Here is a 21,685-nt window from a genome sequence, read left to right on the forward strand (position 1 = left end):
CCACACCCCCAACACGAAAAGCAGGACACGGAAGTGTCCCTTCCAAGTTCCCCCAGGGCTTGCCAGACGACCAGCCAGGACACTGCCTCAGCTTCCTGTGAAGCTGACGGCACGCAGTCTATTTGGGACGGGGCCACACAGGCCTCGTCTCAAGATACACAACAAAACATGGAGGTGGAGGACGACGACTCTCTGTCACAGAAGTCGTCCTCCAGTATGTCAGGTGTTTCTTCTCTTGGAAAAGCAAAGAGAGAAAACGGCTAGCAGAGGTAGGGGCAAGAAAGTAAAAGAGACACCGAAAATGCCTCCACCGAGAATCACTCCTCCCTAAACTAAACTTTCATGCCCACACACTCCAAGTTACACATCCAAGTTATGACAAAGTCGTTGCTACTTTTTTCCTCCCTTCCTAATGGGTGCTGGCACCATACTTCAGTGGAATTGCCGAGGTCTTTTTTCTAACTTGGATGACGTTAACGACTTGTTTGAGGAACACACTGCAACTTGTTTCTGTCTGCAGGAAACCTACTTAAATCCAGAACATTTCAACCCCTTTCGTAGGTACAATATATTTCGAAAAGATCGTGTAGGCAGAGCACGTTCGTCGGGTGGTGTAGCCATTGCCCTTCCTCGCTCTGTACCTGCAATGAATATTCCGCTTACAACAGACCTAGAAGCTGTTGCTGTCCGTGTGTGTCTTGAACAGACTATAACCGTCTGTTCATTATATCTTCCTCCTTCAACTTCCGTCGGTCAGAGAGAGTTTGAAAAGTTAATTGACCAGCTCCCTCAGCCCTTGATGATTTTAGGTGACCTCAATGCGCATAATCCCTTGTGGGGCAGCGCAAAGGTTGATAGCCGTTGAAAGGTGGTGGAGAGAGTTCTCTTTTCAAGGTCACTTTGTCTCCTAAACACAGGGTCAACAACCTATCTAAACTCTGCAACACAATCCTTCTCTGCTATTGACATTTCTCTTTGCAGTCCTTCCCTTTTTTCCTCTTTAGATTGGAGAGTGGATCACGACCCGCGTGGTAGCGACCACTTGCCAGTTGTTGTCACATTTCGTGGCCCCACCAACAACATTGCAACACGCCCACCTCGGTGGAAACTACAAGAGGCAGACTGGGACCTCTTCACCAAAGAGGCCAACATCTTGACCCAATCTTTTCAACATCTTCATGTTGACGAGGCAAACAGCCTAATTACAAATGCTATTATAAATGCTGCTCAGCAGTCGATACCACAAACAAAGAAACAAAGGGTAACCTTCCAAGACGTCCAAAGCCATGGTGGACGAGTGACTGCGAGAAGACCCGCAAGCAACAAAATCGGGCGTAGGGTATTTTCAGGAGATACCCTACAAGCACAAACTTACTTCTTTTCAAGAAAGCTCGTGCAAAGGCACGTTGGACACGACGTCAAGCCAAGAAAGATTCTTGGAATAATTTTGTGTCATCCCTGAACTCAAGCACCTCTTCTAAACCGGGACCGGTTGAGAAAAATTAAGGGTGACTACATCAGTTTTTCTATTCCTTTACTGCAGGTAAACGGTACTGTTTGTCAGAACATGGAGGAGCAAGCCAATGTTCTCGGTGAACACTTTGCAAATGTGTCAAGCTCTTCACATTACGCTGATAATTTCTTGAGAGTTAAACATCATGCCGAAAAACAGAACATTTCAAGTGGCACAGGTGATAGGTGTGCCTATAACCAGCCCTTTACAATGCAAGAATTGCTCAGAGCCTTGCGCTGCCGTAAAGTCGCAGCACCTGGCCCTGATCGTATCACTTATTCTATGCTCAGTCATTTATCAACTACCTCTTTAGAAAGCCTTCTTGATTATTTCAATCTTGTCTGGCGAGAAGGATCCCTGCCTACCAGCTGGAAGATGGCGACCATCATTCCTCTTCTCAAACCTGGCAAAGAAGCTTTGGATCCAGCGAGTTATAGGCCTGTTGCCCTGACCAGCTGCCTTGGAAAAACCTTCGAGCGCATGGTCAATGCCCGGCTTATGTACTACCTGGAGGATAATCAATGCATTGACCAGTGCCAATGTGGGTTCAGATTTCCCGTTCTACCTCAGATCACCTCCTGCGCTTAGAGACTACCATAAGAGAAGCATTTATTAGGAGGCAACACTGTGTTTCCATATTTTTCGATCTTGAAAAAGCCTACGATACAACGTGGCGATACGGCATTCTAAGAGACTGACCCTGGGAATACGTGGCCGGTTGTTTCGTTGTATCTCCAACTTCCTTCAAGGACGTGTGTTCAGAGTCCAACTGGGAGTTACGCTGTCTCACCCATTCGTGCAGGAGAACGGGGTCCCACAAGGCTCCGTTCTCAGCGTTACACTGTTTATAGTGAAAGTGAATTCCGTTGCGAGCGTTATTCCGCCATCAATCAAGTATTCCTTGTACGTTGATGATTTGCAAATGTCATGCTCAGCTTCAAGTATGACTGTTTGTGAGCGACAGCTTCAACTGACTCTTTAATAGCCGTAGTTGCTCATGCGCCAGAAAAACCTTAATCACTCACTCACTTCAACTGACTCTTAACAAGTTAGACAAGTGGTCACGTGAAAACGGCTTTAAGTTTTCACCGAGCATGACGGTCTGTATTCATTTTACAAGAATTAGGGGTCTATTCCCAGCACCCACACTCAAAATGAACGGCCAGGATATTGCCGTTCGGGATGAACACAAGTTCCTGGGAGTAACTTTTGATAAAAAGCTCACCTTCTCAGCACATATCAAATACTTAAAAGCAAAGGGCCTCAAGTCTTTAAATATCCTGAAAATCCTGTCACACAGGTCTTGGGGTGCCGATCGTGAAACCCTTCATCGCATATATACGAGCACTGTGCGCTCCAAGTTAGACTATGCATGTTTTGTTTATGGGTCAGCACGGCCTTCTGCCTTAAAATGTCTGGATACAGTACACCACCTTGGCTTAAGGTTGGTGCTTGGCGCTTTCAGGACGTCCCCAGTTCAAAGTCTCTATATTGAAGCAAATGAGTGGTCTCTAGAAAGGCGACGCTTTTATGTTGCAGTGTCGTATGGACTGAGAGTACGAGGATACCCTCAACACCCCGCTTTACCCTGTGTGGAGGGCACCCGTTTTGAAAGGTCGTTCATTAACAAGCCCAGTGCTGTTCTGCCTTTCAGTCTGCGGTTACAACGCGACACCGAATATTACGCTTATCTGAGCTACAGCCTTCCTTCCTTGCAATGTAGCAAAATGCTCCCTCCCTGGCAACCTGCTATAGCATGCAATATCTCATTGTTGAAGTTCAACAAACGGGAAAGTCCTGGTGTTGAAACACAGCACGAGTTTGAACTTCTCAAGGAGAGCTTCGGTGATCACACTGAAATTTAAACCGATGCATCGAAGACCAGTTCAACGGTATCATGTGCCATGGTGTCTGGAGACTGCACAAAATCCCATTGTCTTAGCAGTGTCCTGTCCATTTTCAGTGCAGAGCTGTACGCTATTGTGGTGGCACTCAACTATGTCTTACAAATGCGCATAATATCTTCTGTTATATATACGGACTCACTTAGTGCCGTGCATGCAATTAATACTATGAAAACTCACAAAAATCTTCTTGTAAGGCGTGCACAATACTTAGCGAGTGTCGTACAGGGTGGAGGTTACACATTAACATTTTGCTGGGTACCTAGCCATGTCGGCATAAGTGGAAACGAGAAAGCTGACCGCGCAGCAGCCTCTGCCCAGGAAAGCGATGTCACACCTTTTGAAGTTCCCTTATGTGATCTAGTCCGTCAGTTATATAGAGACATTAATAAAAAATGGCAGGACTTCTGGGAAGCACAAACAGTCAACAAGTTGCACACCGTAAAACCGCACATAAGTGCGTGCAACACTTTCAGAGCCGACTGAACGAAGTTTTGTTTAGCCGGCTCAGATTGGGACATACTTTCTTGACCCATAGGCATTTGTTACAAGGAGAGGACCCACCAGCGTGCACAGAGTGTGGAACTGACCTGTCCATTTTGCATTTACTTATTAGCTGTCCTTTTCTCGAGGTACATCGTCAACGCCATTTTTCTTTCCTCTATGAACGCTGTGTTCCTCTCCATCCAGCATTGCTGCTGGGTGATGAGGCCCTCGTTCCTTTTGAAAATGTTTTTAAGTTTTTTAGAGATGTAGGGATCATTAATGAGTTGTAGTGTCACAGTTACCCTTTTATGCAGAGATTTACACACCTTTTGAATACTTGAATTTTTTATTCTTTTAAAACAATCAGTATATTGTTAAATTAAATTTATTTTACACATCAGAGTTTAGTGGCGCATTATGATCTTTGTTGTCGTTGCGCCACTAAACTCTCAATCATCATCATCATCACTACCTACTTTTAAAAAAAGTCAGCCAGACTTATTATTTAAATGGGGCTAACATGAGTTAAACCACTACTTTAGTTCTTCTGGAACTGATTTGTGGCTGATTAATCCTGAACTTGCAACCTAGTACAATAGCTGGGGAGGCATTCTAGCTTCACCTCCGTAGCGCAACCTGTGGCTGCAAAATCACTTTCAGCGCGTCGAAAGGTGCAGGTCCACATAGGGGCTTCTGGAAATGCTGTTGCCAATGGTGATCAGCTGAAGCAAACGGGTGTGCAGTGGAAAAAGGACATACTCCGTATTTGAGTGAACCGAAAAATGGGGAGGGGGGGGGGGGCGCTTTCTTCACGGCTCTGGATTGAATTACTTTCTTCTCTCCTTTAGTTTCGCTTTTGTGAAGCTTTCATCTGGCATAGCAACATGGAATGTTGTCCATACATGTTTGTTGAACCAATGCGTGGTAACGTGCCTGTAAAGTTGTCTTCCCGCAATAGGTTAAGCCTGCTTTATAGGCGGAGTGCATGGGGAGACATTCGATAAAATATTTGAAAAATTTTCGAATAATTATCGAATGTCACTATTCGATTCGATACAAAATCGGATAGATAACTACTCGATTCGATATTCGAAATTTTCGAATATTCGCACAGGTCTAGTAATAACAACATGCTCAGGAAAGCTCATTCCCTCACCAGACTTTGTTTTGACTTCTCATCTGCAAGGCTTCCATCAAGGTGCTGAAGCTCTGTATCTGTGCAGAGCGGAAAATTTGGTGAACTGCCACACCCAAATGCATTTTCTTGCCCCAGTACGCCAGCAATTTCTTGTACACACCTTTCAAGAGCCCTTATAGATCTTTTTACATCAACAAGAAGGGTGAGGACGCTTCTCTCAAAACCTGAAAGGTCATGGAAATAAGATGAGCTGGAGGATAATCCTCTTACATCCGACACTACCTACCATGTTGCCTCTCGTTGTGTGCAACTTGTTCACCATGCAGTACAGATGACTGCGTCGACAGTAAATCATGCTCCAATTCAGGACCTAAAAGAGCAAATTTGAGTGAGGTAGGAAAATTTATCTTAGTTGCTCTAAGAAAATTTTACTGCTGCTAATAAAACTTTTAGGGGTGTGCGAATATTCAAAATGTCGAATATGAATCGAATATTTTTAATATTCGTATTCGATTCGAGAATTCAGTCTTCGTGATTTTCGAATAAATCGAATATCATCGAATCCCGTCCCTAGGGTTACCGCATCTACGGTTGCCGTCATTTTCTCAGAGCCTTTCCCCGGGGCGGAAGTACAGTGCGCGCGTGTTCTTCAACATCGCCGTCGTCCGTGCGATTACCGCGTATTGCGCAACTGGCCTTAACACGACTGTGTAACAACCCGAAAAACGTAGACAGCTGTCACAAAGTCGCAAAGATTTTAGCAGTTGGGCTGATGTCGCAGATTTAAGCGTTTTGGTATGGAATCTCGCGGCATTGCGTTTTTTTTTCTTTTTCTTTTTTGCCGGAGGGAGGGGGGAGGTTTAATGGAGAACAAACTGACTTTCATTGTATTGCACATAATTTATAGCCACTGGGAATAAATTATTGTTCGTTTATTCGTTAAAATAGCGGAGAATTTGATGCGTTTTCTAAAATCCATCGGATTTTTCGAACATTTTCCGAATGCGTTCGCTGGTTTCTAAAGTGGGCTTCACCTTTACGCACGTAAGTATTGCGGGAAGCCCACTTTACAGGAGCGTTCGCAACTTGTCAGCTCATTGTTTACATCCACTGGTTCAGCAGTGTCTTTTTTTTTTTTTTTTGGGTGGGGGGGGGTTTCTGCCTGTATGTGTATGCAGCGTGTTCAAAGTTAACCTTTCACGAGCACTTTATAAACAGAGGGACAAAAGAAAACTGGGTGCTATTTTTCCGCCATGCGAGTAAGCAACAGGTGCGACATAATTAGTAGCACCTGTTCCTTACTCAAGTACCGTAAAGTTATCATCCGATTTCCTTTTATCGCTGTGTTTGCGAAGCGCTCGTGATAGCTTAACTTTGAACACGCTGTATAGCCCATGTGTGATAACTTTGCATTTGCTTGAATTTGTCCTTCAATTCTTGGAGGTTCCATTGAGCAAGGCAGTCCAGGCTTGTGAAGAACAGTTTGCTTTGGCTGGGAAAGGCTTATGTAATGGGGGTTTGTGACTGTGACTTGTTTTCTAGCACAACAACAGTGATTTAAAAAAAAAGTAAGCTGTGCCATCCCACATGAGACCACACTTATGGACCGCATTTTTTGTGGATAGTGTGCACAGGAAAAGCTTTCCATTTGAAGAGCACTGGGATCTTAGTAGTGGTCTTAATGTCCCCGTGGAGTAATGCCATATAGCTAAGGCAGCATACAACACTGTACCATTTAGTCATGTCGTGTTTATTCGATATTCGAAGTCAAATATTAGCATTATTCGTATTCGATTCGTATTCGACATTTTGACTATTCGCACACCCCTAAAAACTTTCTGTTAGTGTCTCACAAACAAGAAACGCACCCTCTTATTTCACCAACATCCGCATTAGTAGGCAACAACTAAAGTTACGTCTTTAAGTCCATTCAGGCTTGCTCACCCTGAAGTGGAAGCCTGAATGAGCTCCGAGAAGTCCGAGAAGAAGAAGTTTTTTTGGATCCTTGTGTGCCTGGGTGGAATACACCCCTTTGCAGCACAAAGTGCGTCTTTGCACAAACCTATACCTGCATACGTATTCTGAAATTGAGTGCTGTCTTTTTGGTTCAAGGCTGCCTGTCTAAACACACAACAATGACTGGCTTTCTCTGCGGCCAATCTTCGATTCCGCGGCAGGGGTTCCTAAATTCCACGATTTCCCGCGGCAACAGCAAGAATGAACACCTGCTCAGACATTCCTTGTCGTTTTCCAGTCATGAGTTACAGAAGGCATACACCTGATGCGTGACACGGCAGGACAAGCACTGATTAATTCGCAGTAGAGAACTGGTTCCCATCATACACGCGCCAAACAGTTTAAATTCATGCTTCATGAATGTACTGGAAAGAAAAGGTGAAGAAAACAGCTGGGCAATTGCACAAAAAGAGGTCTTGACCAGCTGCAAGCTGCTCTGTAAGATGGGCTTCCCGCTCTACTTGCATGCACAGGGTGAATCCCACGCAAAAATCAAGGGCGTATTCGATGGATGTTCCAAAAATCGAATTAGTTCATGAATAACATGTCTAGTTCTCCTCCATTTGAATGAGCAATAGAAAAGTATGTTTGTTCATGGCTGGAAAAGAGCATTAATTCATTTTTCGCAGAAATTTCTGAAAATTGCGCAATTCCGCAAAATTCCATGTCAACCTTCTAATTCCACGGCAGCCCCGAATAACGTGAATTTTTGCCCAATCGCGGAATATATGGGGCCTTAGCAATGACCCCATATACGACCTTAACAATGACTGTCTGGAACAGTGTTGCGGATTTGGCCGCTCAAATCGGATTTAAATCAAATTCGCATTTTTTCTGAAAGTAGTAAATCAAATCCAAATCAAGTCCGGATTTAATTTTGACACGTTAAATCAAATCCTTTTAAATCCGGATTTGTTTTTCCGGACCTAAATCAAATCCGCGTTTAAATCCGGATTTATCGAATCTTTTGACAAATCCGGGAGCCAAAATTCGTGCAGTAGCATTACTAGGCCTATAACCGTGTCTACAAATTACTAATACTGCACGCATTCACTAAACAACGCTTAAATAACAGCGTGACGTGGCACAAAGAGCAATAAATTTCGTCTGATTGACGAGGATATAAAGGGCCAACCAATCCGCCTGCCGAAATTTTATTCGTACTTTAGGACAAATTTTTGAGTTTAGAAAGACATTTTCGGTTACGCCTGCTCGGCGTGTACTAGACTATCAGTCACCACGTATCAGCCTGTGTCAGGGGCGGATCCAGACGCTCGGTTTGGGGGGGGGGGGGGGGGCAGTTTCTTTGTCGGAGCGCGTAGTGGGGGAGGAGGGAGAGAAATTTAATGTATAAACTGACGTTTTGGGGGGTGGCGATTGGGGGGAGCAATTTGGCGAGTTGCTTCTACTTACAGCCGTCTGCTCGCTCTACCACAGGAGCTATATAAATGATATCTATACCATTCGATAGAGAATGAGTTAGCGGCTCTAATGAATCTACCTTCAAGGGAATGCGTGTACCCGCTCATGAACAGTAAAAGTTCGAAATCGTACATTTTTTGCCGGAAGTGCTGTGTTCGGGAATTTTTTCGTAGCCCCCCCCCCCCCTTTAAAGTAGGAGTTACGGGACTTTATCCACGTGCTGTCTTGAACCCATAGCTTTTATAAGTCAAATTTGAAGGATGTGGTAAAACAAGAAGCGCGTTGCTATGAGGTCAAAGTTGGGAAAAAATTCGAACCAACATTCGCCGCCGCAACCTTCCGCCTCTCCATATCGGAAACGGTTCATCGGATGGAGCTCAAAATTGTTGCATTTGTCATCAATAGAGATGCTATCCAAGATATATTTTTTTCATGGAAATTAAAAATTGTCAATTTCCCACCCTTGTCGATTTAAAATGGAACTACCCAAGAGAGGACAGAAGGCGACTTCACTGTGTCACCTCTAGCGTTCGCACGCCCCGTGCGGGCAACGGGCTTGCCGAGCGTGCTCCCTCTAAGGGTTGAAGACGCGCAGCCATTTCGGATCGTTGGGATCGTTGAATGTGAATCTTGTATTTCACGCGCGACCAGCCGCCGTACGATTAGCTGGAAGCTAACACCGGCCGCGTTTTGGGGGGCATGAGTACTTCCCCCAGAGCTAGGCAGTCCCGAGCATTGCCCGAGCCCAGAGCTGCGTCGGCCTGCAGTGTGATAGCATTAGATTCCTCCTCACGAAAAAAACTCGTCCTCCGTCACTTAATTCCCCGTTGGCTCAGACGGCTCTCCTCGCCGGCGCGTAGCCGACAGCTGGCCACTCCGCCGCGCGGAATTGCGCAATGTCAGTGGAAGAGGGGTGCAAAAGGAAGCCCAACGAAAATACATGTAATGAATGAATGATGGGAGTTGAGTTGAAGGCACCCAGAAAGAAAATAGCAAAACTTAATCGAAAATCAGCCGCACTTTCTGTTGCATTGCCAACACGTAATTCGTTAAGTGTCCTTAAATTTTTGTGTTACACCAAAATAGAAAAAGTGATACTGATAAAAGTGTATTGAATCGTAGATGACTGGCTGACTCTGGGAGGGGCGGTGCACAACCCCCATCTCCATCATCACGTATCGTGTTGGTGTTGACTCGGGCTCCACGGGGCATGATTATGAACAGTGTGGAGTTGGTAGGTATGGTACACCTACCCAAAAGCGGATTTTGGGTCAGGAACCTCCTCGTCATTTAGCACTGGGCGAACAAGCCTGAGTGAAGGAATTCCTATCGCGGGCCTAGGCTCAGCTACGCCCAAAAACACACGCCTGCGTCGATTTCTACCATCAGTACTCAAAAGACCACAGGTCGTTGGTTACTGTACCCTGGGGGTCACAATTAAATGGATCGTTAATAAATCGTGGGACATGTTACGAATACTTATACTAAACGTGTAGCCCATGGGTCTATTTTAATGCTGACGTTTCGGGGCTTTGTAAAAACTTTCCTTGCGCAGTACAGACTGTTGTAATCAAGGGAAAAAAAAGGGTATGCGAGTAAGAGTGGCACATCTTGCCCTGATTGTCCGTGGGAGTAGGAAAGGCTTGCCTTCCCGAAATCATGAAATGATAGGATGTGTTCTATTTATTGTTCGTTTTTACTTTGTTTTGACATGAATGCGTGTACCTATATGCGTTCAATATGATGGCGAAGACCAAGAATTTCGCGACATGATTCGGCAAGGGGTCGTGCTTGAAGACTCAGCTAGAGGTCCACGAGAAAGGTGCCCTCCAATCGACAGAATAACGTTAACTGCGTTCAAAGAACTGCACCTGGTGTTCCCTCGGTGCGGTGAGGGGAAGTGATTGGAACAAAACGGCTACTCCTGTCGCTCTGGGGAGAGGACGTCGCTGGTGCGTGTGCAGATTACAGACAAGGTCACATTAATTCGCGTAGAATGCGAAACGGCGCTTCGCTCAATTTCAAATCCATGCATCTTGTGAGGGAGCTTGGCGAAATCCACGCGCAAATCCGCTGAAAAAGGGGTGATTGAATCGAAATCCAAATCATTCGTGGAAAATGTGATTGAATCCAAATCTCAATCATACCTGGAATATGCGATTGAATCCAAATCCAAATCATTCGTGGAAAATGCGATTGAATCCAAATCCAAATCATACCTGGAATATGCGATTGAATCCAAATCCAAATCATTAGTGGAAAATGCGATTCAATCCAAATTCAAATCCTGCCCATATTTTTTTGCGCAAATCAAATCGCAAATCAAATCCGCCAGCCCTCCGGTGTATTTAAATCCGGATTTAAATCAAATCCGTGGATTCAAATCCGCAACACTGCTACCAGTGTTAAGTTTCTAACACACCACCTCTTATTTCCAATCAGCGCTGCTCCGTAACCTTTGTATGTCCCGGGAAATGGTACAGCATAAAACTATTAAAAAATATATCTGAGCCATTACATGCAAAGCATGATCACAGCACCAGCTGCAAATCGTACTGTAGAGGAGGCTTCCCGCAGTGCTTACACGTGTGGACTGAAGCCCGCTTTGGAAACAACGATCGCGAGTGTACTAGAAAAATATTCGGAAAATTGAATGAGTTCAGGAGGCCCCTGTCCAAGCATGCATGGTTTCATGCTGATGCATGAAAACATGCATGAAATGGTGCATGCTTTTCTAGCTATTCATAGCGAAAAGGAGCTTTAACGGTTCCTCCTGACCGTGTTACATAGCTGGTGCTCTTATTACTTTGAGACAAAAGGTTGTCCTCCTTATTAGGGTGTAGGACGGGTTCACGACATGCAGCAGGTTTCTGTGGGACTATCGTGTCGTCGCACCACACATTAAAGTCCTGCTGGTCATCATGTTGGTGGTACAAAACATTGCTGTCGCACGGTGGATGACGCAGATGCTTCACATTTCTTATCAGTGTCTCTTGACCGTTAAGGCTTCTTAGACGAAAAGAAAATGTGCTTATTTCTTCTTCCACTCTGTATTTCTTTTGTCCATAGACTGTTGTGAGCTTTCCAACTTTGGGAAGATTTGCAACAATGACAATGACTCCCACTTTTACGTTAGGCAACTGCTCGTTGCTCTTGTCCGTGTTTTGTTCCATCTTCTCTCTGTATTTCTTGTTGTGATCCATTACCTCTTCCTTCCTCTCCGCCTCAGGTTGCTCTTATTGGAGGTTGAACAACTTTGATCACTCTGGCAACAAACTTGGGGCCTTGCCTGTAGCACGCGTTGGTGTTGTTCGATACGTCATTTAGATGTCAGAGAGAGCTGTCTTCCAATCCTTGTTCTCTGCAGTAGCGCAGCTTAGCTGTTTCTTTAGGTATCTGTCGAATCGCTCTATCTTTCCGTTGCTCTGTGGATAATAAGGCGAACATCGGATATACTCAATACCACAGCAGAAAAAAAAAAAAAAAAACTCTTCCATTTCGTGGCTGATAAACTGTTTCCCATTGTCAGTTACATCTTCACATGGATAACCCATCCTGGAAAACAGTGTCTGCAACCGCACCTTGATGCTAGAAGATGAGGTGTCTCTCATAAGAAATGCTTCAGGAGAAGAAGAGTAGTAGTCGATCACAGTGATGATGAAGTGTGATCCAATGGGACCAACTAAGTCCATTCCCAGCTTTGTCCAGGGCTCAGGGGGAAGTTCTGCTGCTTGAAGGGGATAATCAGCTTTCAACGGCTGATTCTTTGTGCAAGCAGTACAACTGCGAAGCAGCTCCTGCACATCAGAGTCCATGTTTGTGCGGTAGAAGCGTTGTCGAGGAATTTGCTTTGTGTGCACTATGCCTTGGTGTACTTCATGAGCAACTTGAAGCACTTTCTTTCGAAGTTTTCGTGGCACGACCACTCGCTCTCCACGCAACAGCAAATTTTCGAGTACCGAAAGTTCATCTGCAAGTTTTTTGAAATGGAAGATCTCAGAGGAACACTGCACAGGCCATTTTCCTGTTATTACAGCTTTTTGAATTGTCTGGATTCCTTTGTCTTCGGAGAATGCCTTCTGGAGTTCTTGCAGTGTGACTGCTTTAAGTTCTTCACTCTGAGTTGAACAAATTCGGCTGACATACTCTTCTGCATACTCACTTCCTGATATACCTCCAAAAGAACTAGCGGCTGCTCGGAAGAAAACTCCGAGACAGCCAATAATTTCCCCAAAGAAAAAAATAATGAAACTTTTCTCAAACAGTACACTCTTCCTTCATAGTGCAGACATGTCTTGTACACATCTACCTCATTTTCTCTATTATGGCGATCCGTTAGTGGAATTGTCGAGGGCTGCTCTCCAATTTTGACGATGTCAATGATCTTTCAGACAGGTATGATGAACTCTGTTTTGCATTATAAGAGACCTATCTGAATCCACAACACACACAAACATTCCGGCGATGGAACCTGTTCCGAAAGATCGAGTTGGCGCAACACGTGCATCTGGTGATGTTGCTATCCACACATCAAAGACCATCCCTGCAAAACACCTTCCACTGAAAACAACACTTGAGGCAGTTGCTGTTCAGGTATGTCTTCACGGGGTCCTAACCATATGTGCCTTATATCTACCGCCGTCAGGCCTGGTAGGACAAAAACAACTGGAAAGTCTGTTAGATGAGCTCCTACCACCTTTTCTTTTATTGGGAAATTTCAATGCCCATAACTACTTGTGGGGCAGCACAAGGGCGGATAGTCGTGGCAAAATGTTAGAACGGCTGTTACTCTCAAGGCCAGTGTGTCTACTCAATACTGGTACACCATCATATGTGAACGCTGCTACACAGACATTCTCTGCAATAGATCTCTCTCTGTGTAGCCCATCCATTTTCCAAATGCTAGACTGGGTAGTGGATGAAAATCCTCGTGGAAGTGACCACTTCCCAGTTACCTTAAAATTACACCTGCCTTCAAATACCTTTGCAACACGTCCACCTAGTTGGAAATTATCAGAGGCAGATTGGGGCATGTTCCAGAGAGAAGCCGATCTTTCACTGTCTTCTACTCATGGATCATGGTATATGTGTTGAACAAATGAGCAACATGATTACAGACGCGATCATAAGGGCAGCCATTAATTCCATTCCGCAAACATCCGGTCGTCTCCCCAAGTGTCCAAAGCCTTGGTGGACGAGTGATTGCGAGGCAGCTCGTAAAGAACAAAACCGTGCATGGGGTACCTTTCGAAGATACCCTACAACAACAAATTTAATTCTATTTAAAAAACCCAGGGCTAAAGCAAGGCGGATACGAAGAGAAGCTAAACGTGAATCGTGGAGAAATTTTGTATCCTCTTTAAGTACGAAGACTCCCTCAAAAACTGTATGGGACAGACTCAGGAAAATTAAGGGTGAATATGCCAGCTTTACTGTCCCATTGTTACAAATAAATGGCACAACGTGTCAGAACATGGATGAACAGGCCTTTGCTCTCGGTGAGCATTTTCAGGGGGTTTCGGGCTCCTTGCATTATAGTAGCGACTTCTTAAAAATCAAGCAACAGAAGGAGAAACAGAATTTTCCTAGTGGAGCTTACGACAAGTATTCTTACAATATGCCTTTTACAATGATAGAATTGTAAGGGCAATGTCATCATCAAAAATCACAGCGCCTGGACCAGATCGAATACCTTACTCCATGCTACAGCATTTGTCAAACACTTCTCTGGAAAGTCTTCTTGATTTCTTTAATACTATATGGCAAATGGGACATATCCCTTCTCGCTGGAAGGTTGCAACCGTTATCCCTTTTTTAAAACCAGGAAAAGATGTGCCAAATCCATCAAACTTTAGGCCTGTAGCACTCACAAGTTGTCTTGGAAAGACTTTTGAGCGAATGGTGAATAACCGTCTCATACACTATCTTGAGGAAAATGAGTTGACCAATATCAGTGCGGACTTCGGACGGGGTGTTCCACTACGGATCATCTTGTTCGGTTAGAAACATTCATACGCGAAGCCTTTGTACGAAAACAACATTGTGTGTCTGTTTTTTTTCGACCTTGAAAAGGCCTATGATACCGCATGGCGATATGGAATCTTGCTTGATTTGCATTCATGTGGAATACGTGGTCGTCTGTTCCACTGCATCGCCGACTTCCTTCAAGGAAGATGGTTCAGGGTTCAGGGTCCGACTCGGCACAACCCTTTCGCGTCCTTTTGTACAGGAGAATGGTGTTCCTCAAGGATCTGTTTTGAGCGTTACTCTATTTATTCTTAAAATGAACTCTATCGCTAAGGTTATACCCGCCTCAGTCAAGTACTCGCTGTATGTTGATGATGTCCAAATGTCATATTCTTCCTGCAACCTAGCCATGTGCGAAAGACAGCTGCAGCTCACAATTACCAGGCTAACTAAATGGTCCAGTGAAAATGGCTTTAAATTCTCCCCAGACAAGACCGTATGTGTACCATTTTGAAGAGTTCGAGAAATGCCTCCCGAGCCATCATTTAAAATGAACGGCAGTGATCTTGTTGTAGGGACAGAATGTAAATTTCTAGGTCTAGTCTTTGACAAAAAGCTTACTTTCCTTCCCCACATAAATGCGTGAAATCTTTGAACCTTTTAAAAGTCCTGGGGGGGGGGGGGCAGACAGAGAAACATTGTACAGGGTCTACATGTCTACAGTTCGGTCCAGGCTGGACTACGGATGTGCAGTTTATGGATCAACACGCCAATCTATCCTAAAGTGCTTAGATCCTATACATCATCAGGGCTTGCGACTGGTCCTCGGAGCATTCCGAACGTCACCCGTCCAAAGCCTATACGTCGAATGCAATGAGTGGTCTCTAGGAAGGCGACGAGCTTATCTTAGTGTCATGTACGCACCAGTTGAAGATTCGTACTTATCCACAACATGCGGCGCTCTCATGCGTTAAGCGCGGATCCCATAACAAGCGACGCGCTGCAGAATTTGTCGCTGTCGCGTCTGGTCATGGCGCGACTTCCCGGTCCATTTGAGCAGCGACATTTCGTCGCCGAGAAATGATGTTTTTGGAGAAGCAATGCTTATTTTATCCAGCTAAGTTGTAAATTGCCATAAATATACCGAAAATACTATTTGATTCGTCGAAACGAAGAGAACTTGTAATGAAGCTGCTTTGTAATATTCGCCGTAACGCAGTGGCGCTGCTGAGATTGAAGTTCCCAACGCCCCGCCCACTTCTTTGTCTGCTACTTTTGTTGGTTTCGGTTTGCGAAATGTCGAAAGCGCGCGCTTTATGTTCGAGGACGATGTCCCGAAACTATCAAATGATGTTGTTGCGGAAGAAGCAGCTTCTTCTTCGGATCCTGCTGTTACTCCTGTTGTGGCGAAAGGCGGCTGAGCCGTCTTTACCCCGTTGGTGGGTCCGCGAAGAGTGGCTTTATCGGGGAACCGAGGGAGCCTACAACACAATGGTTAGTCCTCCACTTCTTTCCCCCCCTTTAGTATATGGTTTAGACCATGTGTGAAATAAGATATTTTCACTACTGTAGGTGCGGCGGATGCAATCCAGCGACTCCGAACTCCATTATACATTCCTGAGGATGTCTCCGAGTAGATTCGGCCACTTACTGGGACTCCTAAAAGAAAGGCTAACAAAAAATCCTTGGGGTAGGCCAGCAATCCCCCCAGAGCAGAGGCTTGCGATTACTCTGAGGTAAGGACGGTTTCGCATACCCAATTTGGGAATTTTTATATTTTCAGAAGAATGTGTTGTGGAAAATCGTTCCAGGTACCTGGCTACTGGAGACAGTTTGAAATCATTGGCCTTCCTATTTCGTGTTGGCTTTACAACAGCCAGACGAGTGGTACTGGAGACGTGTGAGGCAATTTGGGAAGTGCTGCAACCTGTTTACTTGCCCGTAAGTTCCTTGCTCACTTACATGTCAATGATGTTATACCTCTGAAGACAGGCAGCCCCTTCAGCTAAGGCTATAAGTACCTTCTCAGTTGTTGCACTTCCCCATTTTCACCACAAGTTCACATAAACATAAAGTTTGGATGGCTTATGCACTTTCAAGTGGCACCACTGGGAACTTGTTGTCGTTGTTACTATTCAACAGCTACTTGGTATGAGACTTTTGCTTCAACCAAGCTATTTGTACTTGAAAAATCGACTGTTCCTGCACCGACATGTTCTCCAGTGACATTACAATTAGCACTGTACTGTAAGAGTCCTCCATCCCTTTTCTTCAACCATATTCAATACCTGGATACCATCCATGTATGCTCCTTCTTACAGGAACCAACTCGTATGACTTGGGAGAGGTCTACTGAAGGCTTTGCTGCCAGGTGGCAATTTCCAAACTGTGTCGGTGCCGTGGATGGCAAACACGTGAACATCCAGGCACCGCCACTCAGTGGATCAATGTATTACAACTACAAAGTAAGTAGTGCACAACTATAGTAGCTCCTATCCCCATCCTTTTTTTTTTCTTCTGTCTCTAATATTACTGCTTTTAACATGTGAGCCAGAATGCTGACTACTGTTTGTTATGCTACCAGTGCATTTGACTAGCTGACTTTGCGTTTCCGTTTTTATAGCATCACTTCTCGGTCAATCTGATGGCAATAGGAGATGCTTCATATAGATTTCTTGCCGTATCCATCGGGGACTATGGGTCTCATTCCGACGGAGGAGTCTTCAAAAACTGCCCCATTGGACTGGCGTTAGAGGCTGGGGAATTTGATCTACCCCCGCCAAGGATGCTCCCTGGAAGTACTATAAGAGTGCCATCGGTACTCGTTGGCGATGAAGCGTTTCAGCTTCGACCAGATTTTATGAGGCCCTACCCTGCTGGATGCCTTGACAGGAGCAGACGAATATTCAATTATCGACTGAGCAGGGCCAGGTCAGTCCTGAGGCTGTGTGTTTAAGGGTATAATTATACACTAATATAACCTCCTCTTACCAGACGATGCATCGAGAATTCGTTCGGTATCCTGGCTTCTCGGTGGAGGATATTTCGGAGACCTCTCTGCCTGTATCCAGAAAATGTGACACGTGTTGTCCAGGCTTGTGTTGTGCTACACAACTATCTGCTGACTGAAGAAGATCCGACTGATCCCAGCAGTTATTGTCCTCCAGGTCATACATTCTGTCGTGCATAATTAATTTTGCGAGAACGTCAACTCAACTTCTTTTTTGCCTGTCCGTTTGCAATGGGTGACACGTATGCAATAATTGAATTGGAACAGCTGAAAAAAAATCGTTCCTTTGCTCACGTAGGATTCGCAGATTTCACTGATGCTTCTGGTCAGGGGGTGTAAGGCAACTGGAGGCTGGATGCCAGAAACGAGCCAGCAGGTGCATTCTCAAGGGCCCATCGGTCGTCTGCCAGGAACTTTTGTCGGGATGCAGCGGAAGTCAGATTTCTCTTAACTCAGTATTTCCTCAGCGAAGCTGGCCAGGTCCCCTGGCAGTGGGACCTGCCAGGGACTAGAGTGTGACGTTTTACACTAGCTACATCCATGGTTTGAATCAAAGCGGTGTGCACAGTTTATAACTTTCTGTATATGTCCTGATGCATGAACTTCACCTCACATCTGTGTTACTCTTAGGATCCTTTTCCATTCCCAGAACTAATGTGTGACTACATAAACTGCACACCAGCCATCATAGCATTTGCATAGCTGAACACGACTAGTTGAGCATACAACCCGTGTGGCAGACATTGCATTGTAGCTGTATATTTCATGGCGCATCAAAATAAATCTCAATGCAAAGTGCACAGCTCAGTAACTTTACTGACTGGATCTTGTCACAACCTCGAGTTTACTTGCAGGAACATACAGGGTGTTTCAAAAAACGTGTCATTCGGACTTTATAACAAAACGGGGCGACGGAAAAATACGGGGTAAAGGGCACTTGTGTGGCAACTGAATTTGCAATCTTGCAAAAATATTTTAATTTGATTTTAATTAACATAAATTGAATTTCGTTAATTGAACTCCAAAATTTCTCAAGTCAACCCAACGTTTTTTTGACAGAATTAGAGAGCCTGTAGCGAACTTAGTCAGATCCACCAAGAAATCCGCTCGATATTGCAAAGGGTACTGCCCAAAAAAAGTCCCGAAGTTGAGGCTTCAGAGTTTCGTGTATTCAACAGCGCACCAAATCAGTCGCAAAGATGCGCGGAGGGCAGGACATGTTCCTGCCCCCATGAAGCTAGAACAGTTTATCGCCGGACCGGCGTGCAGCACAAGACGTGCCGATAACAAGGCGGGTGACATTCCACCATACGTTGATAAGCGGCAAACAAAAATGATTCCGCCTCTTTTTTCCCACCCTGTGTTTTTTCGACCTTCTATCTTTCATGGGGGCAGGAGCAGTCCTCCTCTCCACGAATCTTTGCGTCTGACTTGGTGGGCCGTTTAATACCCGAAACTTGGAAGCCTCAATTTCGGGACTTTTTTTGGGCAGTTCCATTTGCAATATCGAGCGGATTTCTTAGTGGATCTGACTAAGTTCGCTACGGGCTCTCTAATTCTGTAAAAAAAACGTTAGGTTGACTTGGGAAATTTTGGAATTCAATTAAAGAAATTCAATTTATTTCAATTAAAATCAAATTAAAATATTTTTCAATGTGGCAAATTCAGTTGCCATACAAATGCCGTTTACCCTGTATTTTTCCGTCGCCCCGTTTTTTTATAAACTCCGAATGACACGTTTTTTGAAACACCCTGTATGTTATGCAAGGTTAAAAAGTAAAAGCTGACATGCTGACTGGTTAGTATAGTAGGTGATCAAAATTAAGCTTTTCAATAAAAAACAGAAAAAAAAGAAGTCGTAGACGAAGACTGCTTGTGCAGTCATATGTCAGTCTTATGTTACTCATAAACCACAAGCTCACACTTTTTCCGTTCTTGGAATGTCTGAACTACCTGAAACATCATCAGCTCGCATTTGTGGCGTTCATCGGCAGGTAGCTCTCCCAAGAGTTGAGCGAGGTATTCACATACTGGGTTGGCTTGGCCCGAGATCTGCACCAGGCGCCTGTCAGCATCAGCGAGGCTACTGCAGACCACTTTAATTGTCTCGTCAAATGCACTCCACTTCCTCTTCCGATGATTTGATGGCACGTTTGCTGCGCTGCTAGTAGTGGTGCCACTGTGTTGCCCAGTTCCAGCTGTACTTGTAGTAGCGTAATCGTCTGCAGCATCCCGTGTTGTTTGGGTCAGTGGGACATCATCAGCCATGCCATCATCTAGCTGCAAGCTGGTGTCAGGTGGGAAGGCAGACGTGGCGGCTGGTGGTGGCTGGCTGCCCGCTGTGCTACCGTGGCCAGACAGTGCTACCTGTGTTGCATTGCCTTGCTTCTGTGCAACATTGCACACTGCCCTATTGAAAGTGCAAGCGGTGTAAATGACAGATCCAAACAATGCGAATAAAGAACGCGAGGTCAGCTGACAGATCTGTTCCTGTGTCATGATTCATGAGAAACGCGGTGTATGGTGTTGTGTCATTCTTAGCAAGCAAGCATTCATTACAACGTGGAGAGCTGTATCCACACTAAATTGCAATCAATGTACAAAGGTACAAATAGCCAACTTTACTTACACGCGGTGCTGAATGTTATCCTTGAGAAATATTAGCTGCTGAAAATATTTCCACTTAACGGCAGCCAGTGCACACGTAATGTCCGCTTCACCCCCGCCGCTCGTCTGTTTTCGTGCTTCTTTGTAGCTTCTCCGAAATTGGTCCCCGAGCGTCTTCCACATGAGTTTGCATTTGCTTTCTTCAACAGCCAAAAAAAAAAAAAAAAAGAATAGGCATTAGTCACCACGTAAACTGCAGCGTTTCAACGGGCAGAACAGTTGGATCTCAGTTTGTTCTCAAGCTATTGTGTACAAGCACGAAAGAGAACTTTTAAAACTCTCAAATCGCAACTCACCGTCCTCCTTCATTGCGTCCGCAACTTCGCTCCACAACACCCGAGCAAGATTTCGGTTGCTGTGTTCGGGGTGACGTTTGTTCCATAGAGGTTCCCGACAACGCACAAGTTCAATAAGAAACTCTTTTTCGTCGGCGAGTTCGCTCTCATGTTCGGACTGCTCAGCAGCCTGCGAACCACACGGATCGACGTCCATGCTTGTTGCGCGCCAAAACACGGGACACGGGTGTTTGCCCTCTCCACCCTTTCCCTTGCCCACGCGTTCAACGTTCAGTTCTTGTTTCACGCCGTCAAATCTAGCTGGCTTTGTCAAACAACAGGCAACGATGCTTAGCGACATGCTACAAATATCTACTGGAAGTAGATGCAGAAATATTGAGCCGCGACAAAGCTTTTTTGACGCTCGCGTGGCGGCGGTGACGTCGATTTTGTCGCTTCTCGCGTGTATCTGCCGCATGTCGCTTGTTATGGGATTCGGGCTTTACAAGGACGCCTTTTGAACAACTGTTCTTAAACAAGTCTTCAGTCGTTCCTCCTTTTAGCATGCGAGTTTTACGAGAAGTTGAATTTTATGATTTTACCCACTACAACACTCCGCTTTTGCAATCTGGTGGGAGCCTGCCTCCATGGCAACCACCACCACATTCCAGCTCTTCACTGACCAAATACAGAAAAAGCTATACCTCCACGGCTGTGCTGCAGCAGGAGTTCGAGGGTTTAAGAGAAAGCCTTGGAAAACACGTGGCGTTTTACACGGACGGATCGAAGACTAATGCTGGTGTATCTTGCGCCATGGTAACTGGGACAGTCACAATAACTCACCGTTTACACAAAGTCATGTCGATATTCAGTGCAGAGGTTTATGCGATCATCATAACACTCAACTACATTTTACAACATTGCATTGTGTCATCAATCATCTATACAGATTCCCTCAGCTCTTTGCAGGCAATGTGATCAGCCCCAAAAAAAAAAAAAAAATATTGTGCAGCGAGCACGACGTGTAGCTAATACAATTACTAACAGGGGCTATCGTTTAACCCTTTGCTGGGTGCCAAGCCACGTGGGCATACAGGGTAACGAAAATGCGGATCGTGCTACATAACAGTCAGCTGACATAACAGTCTCTGATGTCCCTGTTCAAGACCTCAGGTTATTTTTGATGACTGATATCAACATGAAATGTGAAAAAACGTCTTTGGAGCGCAGGTGCTTGTAGTGTGCTGGGCTCTTTATCCTCATCAGAAGGCACTCGTACACCCATTC

The 21,685-nt window shown here is 45.0% G+C and overlaps 2 protein-coding genes across 3 annotated transcripts in view; one reads left to right on the top strand and one right to left on the bottom strand.

Annotated features, from left to right (window-relative positions):
* Window positions 1-21,685, bottom strand: part of LOC135388489 (uncharacterized) — a 41,915-nt gene that overhangs the window by 3,171 nt on the left and 17,059 nt on the right. For both annotated transcript variants that reach the window (XR_010421417.1, XR_010421418.1), the window contains exons 5-7: window positions 5,328-5,411; window positions 5,202-5,265; window positions 5,060-5,118 (exon numbers count right to left, since the gene is read on the bottom strand). The gene's annotated coding sequence lies outside the window, so the exon portion shown is untranslated. The remainder of the gene's footprint in view (window positions 1-5,059; window positions 5,119-5,201; window positions 5,266-5,327; window positions 5,412-21,685) is intronic.
* On the top strand, window positions 15,797-17,636 carry LOC135389490 (uncharacterized). The gene is made up of 6 exons (XM_064619532.1): window positions 15,797-15,940; window positions 16,019-16,182; window positions 16,258-16,387; window positions 16,768-16,911; window positions 17,070-17,377; window positions 17,441-17,636. Exons 1-6 carry the CDS (start codon window positions 15,797-15,799, stop codon window positions 17,634-17,636), a joined length of 1,086 nt encoding a protein of 361 aa, XP_064475602.1.

Source organism: Ornithodoros turicata, chromosome 3 (assembly GCF_037126465.1).
Source record: "Ornithodoros turicata isolate Travis chromosome 3, ASM3712646v1, whole genome shotgun sequence".
NCBI lineage: Eukaryota > Metazoa > Arthropoda > Arachnida > Ixodida > Argasidae > Ornithodoros > Ornithodoros turicata.